This window comes from Chiloscyllium plagiosum, unplaced genomic scaffold, assembly GCF_037043375.1.
Source record: "Chiloscyllium plagiosum isolate Xiang-an unplaced genomic scaffold, Cpla_swu_hap1 HiC_scaffold_23, whole genome shotgun sequence".
In the NCBI taxonomy this organism is placed as follows: Eukaryota; Metazoa; Chordata; class Chondrichthyes; order Orectolobiformes; family Hemiscylliidae; genus Chiloscyllium; species Chiloscyllium plagiosum.
Genome location: NW_028270161.1, coordinates 18,708,444 through 18,722,363, shown reverse-complemented (window position 1 = coordinate 18,722,363; position 13,920 = coordinate 18,708,444). Strand labels below are relative to the sequence as shown.

Here is a 13,920-nt window from a genome sequence, read left to right as displayed (position 1 = left end):
AAACTAGCTGGCACACTTGATGGACTGTATTTTAAACTAGTTTTGGAGTTCTTGGTTTCTGATTTTTACCTTTTCTCTTTTTGTTTTCTAGACTTTACCAGTTGTCTAAAGCTGGTAAGCTGTGTGTTCCAGCCATGAATGTAAACGACTCTGTAACCAAGCAGAAGTTTGATAATCTCTATTGCTGTAGAGAGTCCATACTCGATGGGTATGTAATCAAAGTCAACTGACTTCAAACCAATTTTAGATTAGTATGAACAGAAATGTTCATTAAATCCATTTAATGGTGAAATACTGATCAAATAAATGGCAGTGTGTATATCTAGGGATTCTAATGCCTTCAAGTCCTCTCTCTGATGAAGTAAGGATATGGAAAACTAACCAATAACTAATATTAACTATATATTGTCATAGCCTTTTCCCGCTGCTTTTATACTGTTATTTCTGCTGGTATCAAATGGAATTTAACCATTTAAGGTTAAAAATTGCATTTTTGATTCATTTTGATTAGTTGAATTTTACATTGGATGACTACAATTCATGATTGCAATTGTGGTGATTACAAAGCACAACATTCCTTCTCAACATAAGGGAACTGTTGCCTTACTGTGCCTGTGCCTTTCTATTTTCTGCTGTACTTCCTATGAGAAGATCCCCAATGAAACCCAATGGTTTCACAAAGGGAATGAATGTTTTTGAGAAAGCTGAATCCTGCACCTCAAGGTAGTCCTGCACGATGACTCTGATCCATTAACTTTTTATTTGGAAAATTATATGGCTGAGAGGAGATAATTAAGAATGCATGTAGAAATCAAGTTGTGAAAGTATTTGTTTAGAAAGCCTGAACTCCCAACAACTTGTGGGAAAGTGGCTTCTCCATAGCTTTTTTCAGTTAAGTTAATTTAAAGTTAGAAATATATTTTGTTTTCAGAGAGCTAACAAAATCCTTCACGTGACCTGGTATGTATTGATTATATAAAGCACACCAGCAGTGTTGGATTTTCAACTTAATGTTCAAGATTGTTTTTCTGCAACCACACATTGTACATGTTTCATTATCTCTGGTGTCTCTGACCAACAACTCTTAAAGCCGGGGCTCTAACCACTGTTGATCCATGAAGTCCAGTGAGATTTTTTGGAAGAAATTCTGAATGTGAAGAAATGTGATTGCTCTTCTCTGCTCCCCCGACACTTCCTCTACTGTACCCTTTTCACCAAATGACAAGCTGTGGAAGGACTAAAGAGACAGACTCAGAAATTGTTGCTAGAAGAGGGCAGAAATTTAGGTAGTTGTCTGTTTTAGAGCAACACCAGCAGTGACTTGGGGTCAGGTTATTTTTCCACTGTTTTGGAGAGGGGAAGATATTCAGGCATGGATGTTTATAAAATAATTCAATATATTCTGTTTCTTAATTAGTTTACCTTTGAGAACCTCTGTCATAACAGTGAATAAATGTAATGTGTCTTTTTTTTTGCTCGATATTGTGTTATTTGAAAGGTAATTGTATGAATTTTTACATTCTTAACAAAAGCCTCAAGAGGACAACAGATGTGATGTTTGGAGGAAAACAAATCGTTGTTTGCGGATATGGAGAGGTACATATCCCTTTCTTTTGCAGATGGTGGGCGATGTAGTTTCTGTGACTGGTCTTTGTCCTTCTGTCCATATGAACCTCTTATCCAGGGTTTAGCCTCCAGCCTTAAATGTATATTTTTATTTAAGCAGCCGATAGCTTGATCTGTGATGTCAGTGGGTTTTGTTTGCTGTCATGTTCTTTCAAATGATTACTTTGCGGACATTTATATGGTAGACTACAGCAGCATCTGTTTATCAACTTACTTAGCTTTGATGAATTTTGAATGCCATTTTCCCATATTAAGAGATCAAAAAAAATGTTGTAGAAACTCTGGTCTGGCAGCAATGTTACAAGTCTCATTATACTCTTCAAGATTGAAAGAGACTGGAAAATGATTGTTTTTATGCTGCTGAAAGAAGGAGGAGTGTGCAAAAGATCGTGAGAGTACCGGGGGCAAAGGAAAAAGGGATTGCAAATTGTGGTAAAAATTGAAATGTAAAATAGGCACAAATGGCAATTATGTAAGCAAGAAAATGGGTGCTGTCAATCTGAGAACAAAGCCAAAATGAGAGACACAAGACCAGACAAGTCAAGACAATTTGTAATCAAAATAGAGGGCAAAAGTCATGCTGTGAAATTGCTGTATTCAGTCTGGAGTCCTGAATATTATAGAGTGCCTCAGTGGAAAATGAGATGTGATTCCTCCAGTTTGCAGTGGAACACAGCTACAGGCCATGGACGGATCTGCTCACATTGGGTCAAGGTGGTTTGTTGAAATGGCAAGCAGCTGAGATTTGTGGCCATTCGTTTGGACAGTGTCGACTACTATTTGCCTATCTGTGCCATATGTGCACCATTGCTAAGGGCATTCTGCACTACCTGAGTTGTGGTCTTTCAGATGAGATGTTAAATCCAAGTTCCTCAGTCTGCCCTCAAATAAAAGCAATTGGCATTTCATGGTGGATGGGAATCACCAACAAACACATTTTCCCCTCCCCTCCCACTGTTAATATTCTGCAGGGACCATTCCATCTGTAATACCTTGGTCCTCCCCTCCATTAGTCCTAACACTTCTTTACCCCCACCCTCACAATGCAGTTTCCTAAACAACTGCAAAAGGTGCAACACTTCCACTTCCTCGTTCCTCTCTCTAAGGCACCAAACACCTTCCATGTGAAGCAGAGCTTTACTTCTACATCTTTCAATCCAGTCAACTATATTCACTGCTTTAGATTAGTGAGACCAAACACAGACAAGGCAACCCCTTTTCAGAATAGCTCCGTTCTGTCCTTAAGAATGATCTTGAGATTTCAGTTATTTTGTAATTTCAATTAACCATCTTGCTCCTGTGCTGTCATTTCCAACCTGGGCTTGCTGTTTCCACCGAATCACTTTACAACCTTCAGGATTCGACCTTAAGTTCAGAGCATGACCTTTGTCCTCCATTTTGATTACAATTTGTCTTGTTGGCTTTGCTTTCAGCAGAGCGGACCAATTTTTTCCTTTTCGCTCCTATCATTTACACCAGTTTTACATCTCAATTGCTTCTTACCACCATTAGAGCTCCCTCTGTCCTTTGCCATGGATTCTGTCATCATCTGTTCCACCCACATTCCCTATGTCGACAGCATAAAGCCATCAGTCCCTTTCAGTTCTGAAGAAATTATAATTGACTCAACATTAACTCTCTTTCTCTATCCACAGAAGCTGTCAGACCTGCTGAGTTTCTCTCGCACTTTGCTTTCATCTCAGGTTTCCAGCAACTGGAACTTCAGATCTGAAAAGGGCACTCTGGACCTGAAATATTAACTCTGCTTTCTCTCCACCAGTGCTGTCAGACCTTCTGTGTTTGAGCCAGAGAAATTCACTTTGTTTGGTAGTTCAGAATGAGAACATATTGGCGTCAATCCATGTGCTTTGTACGATTTTTAACAGGCCACAGTATCAATTAGATGATTTACTCCTGCAAAATGGGCAAAACATACCAATACAAATTGTTTAGCTCTAGAATGGTCAACCTCTAAAACATTGTTCTGGATTGTATCTTGACATTTAACTGTATTATATAGATTTTTTGTTCTTAAGTTCATAAATTCCACAAATAATGTTGATGCACACATGAAAAAAAATGGGCTGAAATAGAGGTATTTCAGAGAAAAAAGTCAAGGTGGTGATTCCTTGCTTACATTCAATTAATTTCCAGCAGTGAGCTTGAAATACTTCCAGCTATGTATAAATTAGGAACAACATTCTCTGAATGCCTAAGTATTAATGCATTATGCAGGGTTTATTTGTATCTTTTTTTGCCATTCACTCAATATCTAGTAATCAGGGTTTGGGTATAGTACAAGCTATCAAAATATGCCAATGATACTGGGAAGCTGACTGAATATCAGCAGCAGGGCACAGACAAATCAGTAGAAACTTAGAAAGATGTCAGTTGAAATCTGAAGCAGAGAAAACTGAGGTGATGTATTTTGGGAAGAAAAACAAGAATTTAAGGAAAGGTGCAAGCAAAATAAAGCTGATCTTAGTATTCCTTAAGTGCAGCATTTGTTGAGAGAACAGAAGAGTTGATGTTTTAGATTTAAATTTAGGGCAGCATGTTTCAAGGTTGCAATATTGAATGTTATCAAGAGTGGAATGTGGTCCAGAAAACAGCAGACTAGGATGTTGTATAGTCACAAAAAGTAGTCAAGAGAACATAATGTAAACAAAAAATAAATGCTAATTTTTTCTTTAGGTTTTAAGTTTTAAAAGTGGGATGACAAGTTGAAATAGCTGTAAATATAACCAGTATGACCTTGAGTTTTATAAACAAGAATGTAGAGTACAGAAATAAAAGCAATGTTAAACCTAAACAACTCAGTGGTTCATCATTAAAATGATGTGTGCAATTGAGCATTTTAGTTCATTTCTTTGGTCATTCAAACTTTTCCTACATTGCTTTCCAGGTTGGAAAGGGCTGTTGTGCTGCTTTAAAGGCAATGGGGTCGATTGTCTATGTCACTGAAATTGATCCAATTTGTGCCCTGCAGGCCTGGTAAGGAGCCAGAATTAAAATGCTGAAAATGTTTGTACATATTTGTTAATGGAGACAATGGAGGACTTGTAGAAATGGATCTTGTGTACTAGCTACAGAACATAAAGATATATTGTTTAATTTTCTTGCTCACTACTGGATGATCCTGCATTTGATTTCTTCGGACACAATACATTCTGTCATGGTGAAATCATTTTGATCCGTATTTGTGTATGTGTGTAGAACAGATAGCAGCTGGTGATAACTTGACAGCAAAAAGCTGAGTAGCATTCACTGCAAATAGTGTCTTTAGTAGTAACAAGATGAGAGACAATTATGATTTTGTTGGAAAGCCTTACAGATTTTAGTGAGTTGTCCTCGTTTTTAATTGCAAATTATTGAATAGCTCAAAACTGTGATTAACCTGAATATAAGTTCTTATGATATTATTTGAAGGGTATCTTGAGAACTGGGTTCTCTCAGGACCTGGATAAGAATATACAGATTTTATTTGTCATTTAAATCTTATATCGTCAAATTTAAATCATTTACATATTTTTAAGAAAAATAAAGCTACTGCCTTAATGCTTCTTTCCAGCCTTTCATCAGTTTGAGATTATGCAAGGGTCAAGATAACATGGAACTTTAAGGAAACCTTTTTGATTTGTTAGATTCCAGGGACACTAAACCTTGGGAATGAGGTACATTGAAATTAAGTGATGTGGTCTGAGAAATTTGACTGATTTGGGATATTGCCGTTTGAATCCTTTCCCGTATCATTGTTGGTTGGATTTGCTCTCTTCCAGGGAATTGATTTCATCTTACGTTCACTTTGAAATTTCCGTGGTTTTTGTTTTACTTTACTTTAGCTATGACCTCTAGCCATATTTTGTCATGTAGACCTTTTCACATTTGAAACAGTGGTTTGGCTCTGTTTCCTCCTTATTATTACTTGCCAATCTTTTAGCTGCTGGATGCAATGCTTTCCATCCCTTCTCCTTATCACCTTCCTCCCTGCCATGTACGCCTTTTTAAAAATTTTTCACATTCAACTTTGCTGCTGAGGTTTTCTGGTTTTTCCTCTTGATATCAACTCTCTTTATCTGTTATACAGTCAGAAATCTACAGCATGGAAACAGACCCTTTGGTCCAACTCTTTCCTGCCAACCAGATATTCTATATAAATCTAGTCCCTTTTCAGCATTGTGTATAGCAATGTAAGCTATCTGTAAGCGCACTTTGCTGAAGTATAGTTCCTTTGTTGTATCAGTCTAATGAAAATAGGTTGTGGTTAAGCCTGTCAGCATGTTGGGGAGTCATGTACCAAATGCTGGCTAGTGATCCTTGCTGTGTATTGAGGTTGGAAGCGTACTGCTGTGATGTTCGTTACAGTCGACTAATCTTACATGAGGGATTATCTTTTGGATGAGGCAGCAGAACAGTTTTCAGTACCTGTGGAATCACACCCAAGCACAAGTTAACATGAGAAAAAAATAAACTGTGGTAGGCTTTGGCACATCTTGTTGACACCATTGTATTATACTGTAATATAGTTGAACTCTTGCTACAATGGTCCAGTTCTCCATAAAGCAACAAATATAACCCTAACATGTCTAAACACTATAATTGGAGAGGGGGGATATTGACATGCAAGAATATCTAGGCTTTTGTTGATTATTGGAAAAACCTGTCTGGTTCACTTATATCTTTCTATAGAAGTAAATCTGCTGTTCTTATCAGGTTTGGTCTACATGTGACTCTAGACCCACAGCAATTGGTTAACTCTTAGGCAGTAAATACTGGCCTAGCCAGTGATGTCCACATGCCATGAATGAAGAGAAAAATAAATGGAATCCTGCATTCTGATGTTTTCAGCAAAAGACTGATTGTAGCAATGTTTCTAAGCAGAAATATCAAATTGGACAGGCTTTTCTCTGAACTGTTGTCCATGTCAGTATAACTGTCAAAAGCTGTGTAAAATGATGCAATTACACCTTTCCTTTGCAGTATGGATGGATTCAGACTCGTCAAATTGAATGAAGTCATTAGGCAGGTGGATGTTGTTATTACTTGCACAGGTAAATTATTAATAATCATTATTTAATAAGACTCATTGTAGCAAATTAAGTTCAAGCAACAATTAATGTTTCACTCATTGACTAAATTCTACTTTGGCTGCATTAACATTTTTAGTGCATTGATCCTGGTTAGGATTATGCTTAAGATGAAGATAATAGTTAATTTCTTCACAAGTGCTGAGTATTTCTTTGTGCAAATTTTTACCTTATAGTGAGATTGAAATATAGCTATAGTAAATTTTATAAATTCTGTGCTTCAAAATGATACAACGTCAGCTTAAAAAAGCTTTCTCTGACTATTCACTATTCTATTGCAGTGTCCTTGAATAATCTGCGCAACCAGAGCACATAAGCAATGTAAAATATCTAAACTTCATTTTTTATATCAATTTAAATGCCTATCGGTTTTAATGTAGGTAACAAAAATGTTGTAACCAGAGAGCATCTGGATCGCATGAAGAATGGCTGTATCGTTTGCAACATGGGACATTCCAATACTGAGATTGATGTGGTATGTAGCTACGTAATATAATTCAATGTACTAAATTCAGTGTGGAATGTAACTGGATGTGAGATAACTAACCTAATCGTGACAATATTGAGACCTAAAGACACTCAACTCTACGAGAGAAGAAATTCCTCCTCTCCTCAGTCTTAAATGGTTAACACTATTTGCATCTCCTCAGATACTGAAGCAGCCTAGTTGCATATGCAATAAAATCTGAACAAATCTGGGCTTAGGATGGCAAGTGACAAAATCATACCATAGAAGTCCCAGGCAATGATCATCAACAAGGAAGAATCTAACCATCAGTCCTTGACATTCAGTGGTTGTTCCCATTGCTGAATTCTCCACAGTCAACAACCATTTACAGAAGTGAACTGGACCAGCCATTAAGTGCTGTAGCTACAAGATCAGAGCAAAGATTAGATATTCTGCAGTGAGAACCTTGTCTCCTTCCACCCAAATGCCTGTCTATCAGCGATGCTGCAAAAGGTAGGAGTGTCATGGAATACTCTCCATTTGCCTGTGAGTGCAACCCAAACAGCAGAATCCCTACAGTATGTGGAAACAGGCCACTTGGCCCAACAAGTCCACACCGACCCTCTGAAGAGCATTCCCCCCAGACCCATTCACCTAATCTACACATCCCTGAACACTATGGGCAATTCAGCATGGCCAATCCACCTAACCTGCACATCTTTGGACTGTGGGAGGAAAATGCAGCACCGGAGGAAACTCACGCAGACACGGAGAATGTGCAAACTCCACAAAGACAGTTGCCCGAGGCTTGAATCAAACCCGGGTTCCTGGTGCTGTAAGGCAGCACTGCTAATCACTGAGCCACAGTGCCATCCCAACACTCAGACAAGTTGTCATCATCCAAGATACAGTAGTCAACAATTGGCAACTCGTCCATCATGTTCAACATTCACTTGTTTCACTACTGATGCACAGTTACAGCTGTGTGTACCACCTGCAAGATGTACTGTAGAAGGGTCTAGGTAAATTGCTAAAGTACCTTCCAAATCACAACCTCCACACCAGAAGGAAAAGGGCAGTAGATACTGCCCGAGCCACGTGCCAATTAGCATAGGGACAAGAAAATTAGGCAAGTAAACACGTGGCTAAGGGATTGGTGTGGGAAAGAGGGATTCCACTTCATGGGGCATTGGCATCAGTTTTGGAACAGGGGGGATCTGTACCGTTGGGACGGTCTCCACCTGAACCGATCAGGTACCAATGTTCTAGCGAAGAGGATAAATAGGGTCGTCAGTAGGACTTTAAACTTCTGAGTTGGGGGGAAGGGAAAGTGAAAGCGACAGGGAGTATGGAGGTAAATGGCAAGATAAGCAGCAGGATAGCATGTTTCCAGGCGGATTTAAAATTGAGGCAGACTGAGAATGCAGAAAAAAGCAAGGATAACTTAGGACATATGACTTCCAACATCTCTAATGATAAGGAAGTTAGCATTAAGGCACTTTACCTGAATGCTCGTAGCATTCATAACAAAGCCGATGAACTAATGGCACAGATAATAGTGAGTGATTACGATGTAGTAGGCATCACAGAGACTTGGTTACAGGGGGGTCAGGACTGGCAGTTAAACCTCCATGGTTTTTCAACTTATCGAAAAGACAGAGAGGTGGGCAGAGGGGGTGGGGTTGCCTTGTTAGTTAAGAACAAAATTAAATCTATGGTATTGAATGACATAGCGTCGGATGATGTGGAGTCTGTGTGCGTGGAATTGAGGAACCACAAAGGCAAAAAAAACATAATTGGAGTTGTGTATAGACCTCCTAACAGTGGTCAGGACCAGGGACGCAACATGTACCGGGAAATAGAGAAGGCATGTCAGAAAGGCAAGGTCACAGTGATCATGGGAGACTTCAATATGCAGGTGGACTGGGTAAATAATGTTGCTAGTGGATCTAAAGAAAGGGAATTCATGGAATGCTTACAGGATGGCTTTTTGGAACAGCTTGTCATGGAGCCCACAAGAGAGCAGGCTATTCTGAACCTAGTGCTTTGCAATGAACCAGACTCTATAAAAGATCTTAAAGTAAGGGAACCCTTAGGAAGTAGCGACCATAATATGGTAGAGTTCAGTCTGGAGTTTGGAAGGGAGAAGGCAAAATCGGATGTAATGGTGTTACAGTTGAATAAAGGTAATTATGAGGGCATGAGAGAGGAACTGACTAAAATAGACTGGAAGCAGAGGCTAACCGGGAAGACAGTAGAGCAAAAATGGCAGGAGTTTGTAGGTATAATTGAGGACACTGTACAGAGGTTCATTCCCAAGAAAAGAAAGATTAACCGGGGAGGGATTAGACAACCTTGGCTGACAAAGGAAGTCAGGAAATGTATTAAAGAAAAAGAGAGATCCTATAAAGTGGCTAAGAACAGTGGGAAATCAGAAGATTGGGAAGGATACAAAAGCAAACAGAGGATAACAAAGAGTGTAATAAGAAAGGAGAGGATCAAATATGAAGGTAGGCTAGCCAGTAATATTAGAAATAATAGTAAAAGTTTCTTTCAGTACATAAGAAACAAACGACAGGCAAAAGTAGACATTGGGCCACTTCAAACTGATGCAGGAAGCCTAGTGATGGGAAATAAGCAAATAGCAGGAGAACTTAACAAGTACTTTGCGTCAGTTTTCACAGTGGAAGACATGAGTAATATCCCAAAAATTAAAGGGTGTCACGGGGCTGAGTTGAGTATGGTTGCCATTACGAAAGAGATAGTGCTAGAAAAGTTAAAAAGTCTTAAAATTGATAAATCTCCTGGCCCCGATGGGATACACCCTAGAGTTCTGAGAGAGGTGGCCGAGGAAATAGCAGAGGCATTGGTTGAGATCTTTCAAGAGTCACTGGAGTCAGGAAAGGTCCCGGATGATTGGAAGATGGCTGTTGTAACCCCCTTGTTCAAGAAAGGATCAAGGCAAAAGATGGAAAATTATAGGCCAATCAGCTTAACCTCGGTTGTTGGTAAAATTCTAGAATCCATCATTAAGGATGAGGTTTCTAAATTCTTGGAAGAGCAGAGTCTGATTAGAACAAGTCAACATGGATTTAGTAAAGGGAGGTCATGCCTGACAAACCTGTTGGAATTTTTTGAAGAGGTAATAAGTAGGTTAGACCAGGGAATCCCAGTGGATGTGGTCTATCTAGACTTTCAAAAGGCCTTTGATAAGGTGCCACGCGGGAGGCTGCTGAGCAAGGTGAGGGCCCATGATGTTCGAGGTGAGCTGCTGGGATGGATTGAGGATTGGCTGTCTAACAGAAGGCAGAGAGTTGGGATAAAAGGTTCTTTTTCAGAATGGCAGCCGGTGACGAGCGGTGTCCCGCAGGGTTCGGTGCTGGGGCCACAGCTGTTCGCATTATATATTAATGATTTGGATGAGGGAACCGGGGGCATTCTAGCGAAGTTTGCCGATGATACGAAGTTAGGTGGACAGGCAGGTAGTACTGAGGAAGTGGGGAGGCTACAGAAGGATCTAGACAGGTTGGGAGAGTGGTCCAGGAAATGGCTGATAGAATTTAACGTGAGCAAGTGCGAGGTCTTGCACTTTGGCAAAAAGAATAAAAGCATAGACTACTTTCTAAATGGTGAGAAAATTAATAAAGCCAAAGCACAAAGGGATCTGGGAGTGCTAGTCGAGGATTCTCTAAAGGTAAACATGCAGGTTGAGTCCGTGATTAAGAAAGCGAATGCAATGTTGTCTCTTATCTCAAGAGGGTTGGAATATAAAAGCAGAGATGTACTACTAAGACTTTATAAAGCTCTGGTTAGGCCCCATTTGGAGTACTGTGTCCAGTTTTGGTCCCCACACCTCAGGAAGGACATACTGGCACTGGAACGTGTCCAGCGGAGATTCACACGGATGATCCCTGGAATGACAGGCCTAACATATGAGGAACGGCTGAGGATACTGGGATTGTATTCGTTGGAGTTTAGAAGATTAAGGGGTGACTTAATAGAGACGTACAAAATAATACATGGCTTGGAAAAGGTGGATGCTAGGAAATTGTTTCAGTTAAACGAGGAGACTAGGACCCGTGGACACAGCCTTAGAATTAGAGGGGGTCATTTCAGAACAGAAATGCGGAGACATTTCTTCAGCCAGAGAGTGGTGGGCCTGTGGAATTCATTGCCACGGAGTGCAGTGGAAGCCGGGACGCTAAATGTCTTCAAGGCCGAGATTGATAGATTCTTGTTGTCTCGAGGAATTAAGGGCTACGGGGAGAACGCTGGTAAGTGGAGCTGAAATGCGCATCAGCCATGATTGAATGGCGGAGTGGACTCGATGGGCCGAATGGCCTTACTTCCACTCCTATGTCTTATGGTCTTATGCAAACACCACAACATGCAAGTTTCTGTCTAAGCCATGCCGCATCCTGACCTCAAACTATTTTCCTGTTCCTTCATTGGTGCTGGATCAAAATAAGCAAACTCATTTATTGACATCACTGTATGTGTAGCTACACCATGTGGTTCAAAAGAGCAGCTCATTCCCACTTCTCAAGGGCAGTTAGGGATGGGCAATAAGTGCTGGCCCAAACAGCAAACCATCTCCCGCCCATCAGAGGGGCCACCCACTATTTCTGTCAATAATTTTATGAATGCCAATTTTTCTTTGAGCCTTTCACTAGGTGTGGGCATTAATGGCTAGGCAATGTTTGTTATTCATCCCTTCTTGGCCTTGAAAAGGTGGAGGAGTGCAGCCTTCTTAAATTACTGCAGTCCATCATGCGGTCAGTGTATGCAATGCTGTTAGGGCAGATCAAGTAGTTGGTCAGTTTGAATACCCAGAGTGATGAGGATGTAACTGCCCAATATGCATTTTCAAAAGCAAGAATTGGTATGCATTGCACCTTTAGTAATGCCACGTATTTTGTTTTTTAAGGCAAGCCTTCGAACACCAGAGCTCACATGGGAGCGTGTTAGGTCACAAGTCGATCATGTCATTTGGCCAGATGGGAAGAGGATTGTGTTGCTGGCTGAGGTATTTTTGTATTTGTCAATATGTTCAGTTTACCATTGGTCTATGTAATTTGTAAATACCTGTCCCATCATTTCTGTGCCAATTTTCTGGAGGTTATGAAACCAACTATTTACTTATAAACCACCTTGAGTGTGGTAAAACATCCCAAAGTACTTCACATAAGGCTTATGAAATAAAGCTAGATATTGAGCCACATTGGGTAATATTCAGACAGGTAATTAAAATATTGACCAAAAGTAGAGTTCTTAAGAAGGAAAGAGATCCAGAGGAGGGAATTCCACAGCTTAAGCAACCGCAGGTAGGGCCAACAATGATGGAGCAATTCTGGGAACCTTGAAGAGGCTAGAAATAAATAAGTAAAAGTGTCTACAAAGATAGGGAGGAGTGAGACCATGGAAGCACTTGTAAACCTGAATTTGAATTTTAAATTTGATGAGATAGTGTAGGTAAGCGAGAACAGTTTGGGTGTTACAAATGTAGAAATAGATAGTTTTGGTAATGGCTCAAATGTGTACTCAGTAACTCATCATCTGTTCAGATATGACAAAAGGTTGCAAATAGTGTGGTTTACCCTCGCACAGTTGCCAGGGTACATGGGGTTAGTAGCTAAGGAACTGGGTTTATATTGGCTCCAAAAATAATGGCTTTGATCTTCGTGTTTGGTTGTGGGAAGTATTGTCCAGTCCTGGATGTCAGACAATCTGACAATTTAGTACGGGTGAAAAGAGTCCTGAGTGCTGATGGTGAGGTAGAGCTGGATGCTGTCAGCATACGTGTGGAAACTAAAGGTGTATTTTCTTTTTCAAATAAGTTGCTAATGAACAGCATGAATGAGTATTTAGGGGTTTCAGGAAAGACTCACAGAAGACATCAGAGGTATAGAAGCAACAGGAGATTGAAAGTCTTGATTTTAATTTGATAGATAAAAATAGAATTACTGAGGGATTGGTAGGGCAAGGAAATCAGCGTGGTCCTCTTTAAGAGTTACCTTCATTACAACTGTAATGGGGTCTCTGTGCTCTTACTAAATGAATAGTATAGATGGTGGACAAAATGCTCTCGCTAATATGTACCCATCTTCTGATTTTTTTAAAAAAGCTGTGCTTTTAGGCAACAGCTAGTTATGACAATTGAGAATTTTAATAAAAATAACATCACTGGGCAGTTGAAGCTTGGCTCTTGAGATTACCCCGTGTTCAGTTTTGTTTCAGGGTTAAAGATCTGGAATTGAATAACTGTGTCCTATTTTTTTGTTTTATCTAGGGACGACTGCTTAACTTGAGCTGCTCCACTGTCCCTACCTTCGTGCTGTCAATTACTGCTACCACACAGGTAAGGGATAACCGAATAGTATAGCAATTTATTGTCGTCACTTGTATTTATGAAAATAAGTGAGATGTGTATCAGTTGCCACAATTTGGCACAATTTTAGTTACAGAAATTATAAAAAGAAATAATTGAGACAAAGTTAGGACAAAATTCGTCTTTTGTTCCCCCCATGGCAATCTGGGTTTATGAAGTAGCTATGGAACACCGCTGCTGAGATTGTCAAAGTAAGGATTTCCAGACCGGACCCACCAAGCTAACACAGCTGAAGCTGACACCATCACTGCAGTAGCAAAGACGAATAGTCTGGAGCCACCAAGCCACCAGTGCTGAATTTGTCGTTCAAGCCATTGTCAATTTAGTTACCACCCAAAGCTGCCACATTGCTGCCTTAGCCACAAGGAATA

At 39.9% G+C, this 13,920-nt stretch overlaps 1 protein-coding gene across 7 annotated transcripts in view; it reads left to right on the top strand.

Moving 5' to 3' along the window:
* The window catches only part of LOC122561808 (S-adenosylhomocysteine hydrolase-like protein 2), a 99,849-nt gene that overhangs the window by 73,780 nt on the left and 12,149 nt on the right, over positions 1–13,920 (top strand). For all 7 annotated transcript variants that reach the window (XM_087999432.1, XM_087999427.1, XM_087999430.1 and 4 more), the window contains 7 exons: positions 92–208; positions 1,533–1,596; positions 4,532–4,620; positions 6,607–6,677; positions 7,094–7,188; positions 12,089–12,187; positions 13,451–13,519. In XM_087999432.1, coding sequence (XP_087855558.1) covers positions 92–208; positions 1,533–1,596; positions 4,532–4,620; positions 6,607–6,677; positions 7,094–7,188; positions 12,089–12,187; positions 13,451–13,519 — 604 coding nt within the window. The remainder of the gene's footprint in view (positions 1–91; positions 209–1,532; positions 1,597–4,531; positions 4,621–6,606; positions 6,678–7,093; positions 7,189–12,088; positions 12,188–13,450; positions 13,520–13,920) is intronic.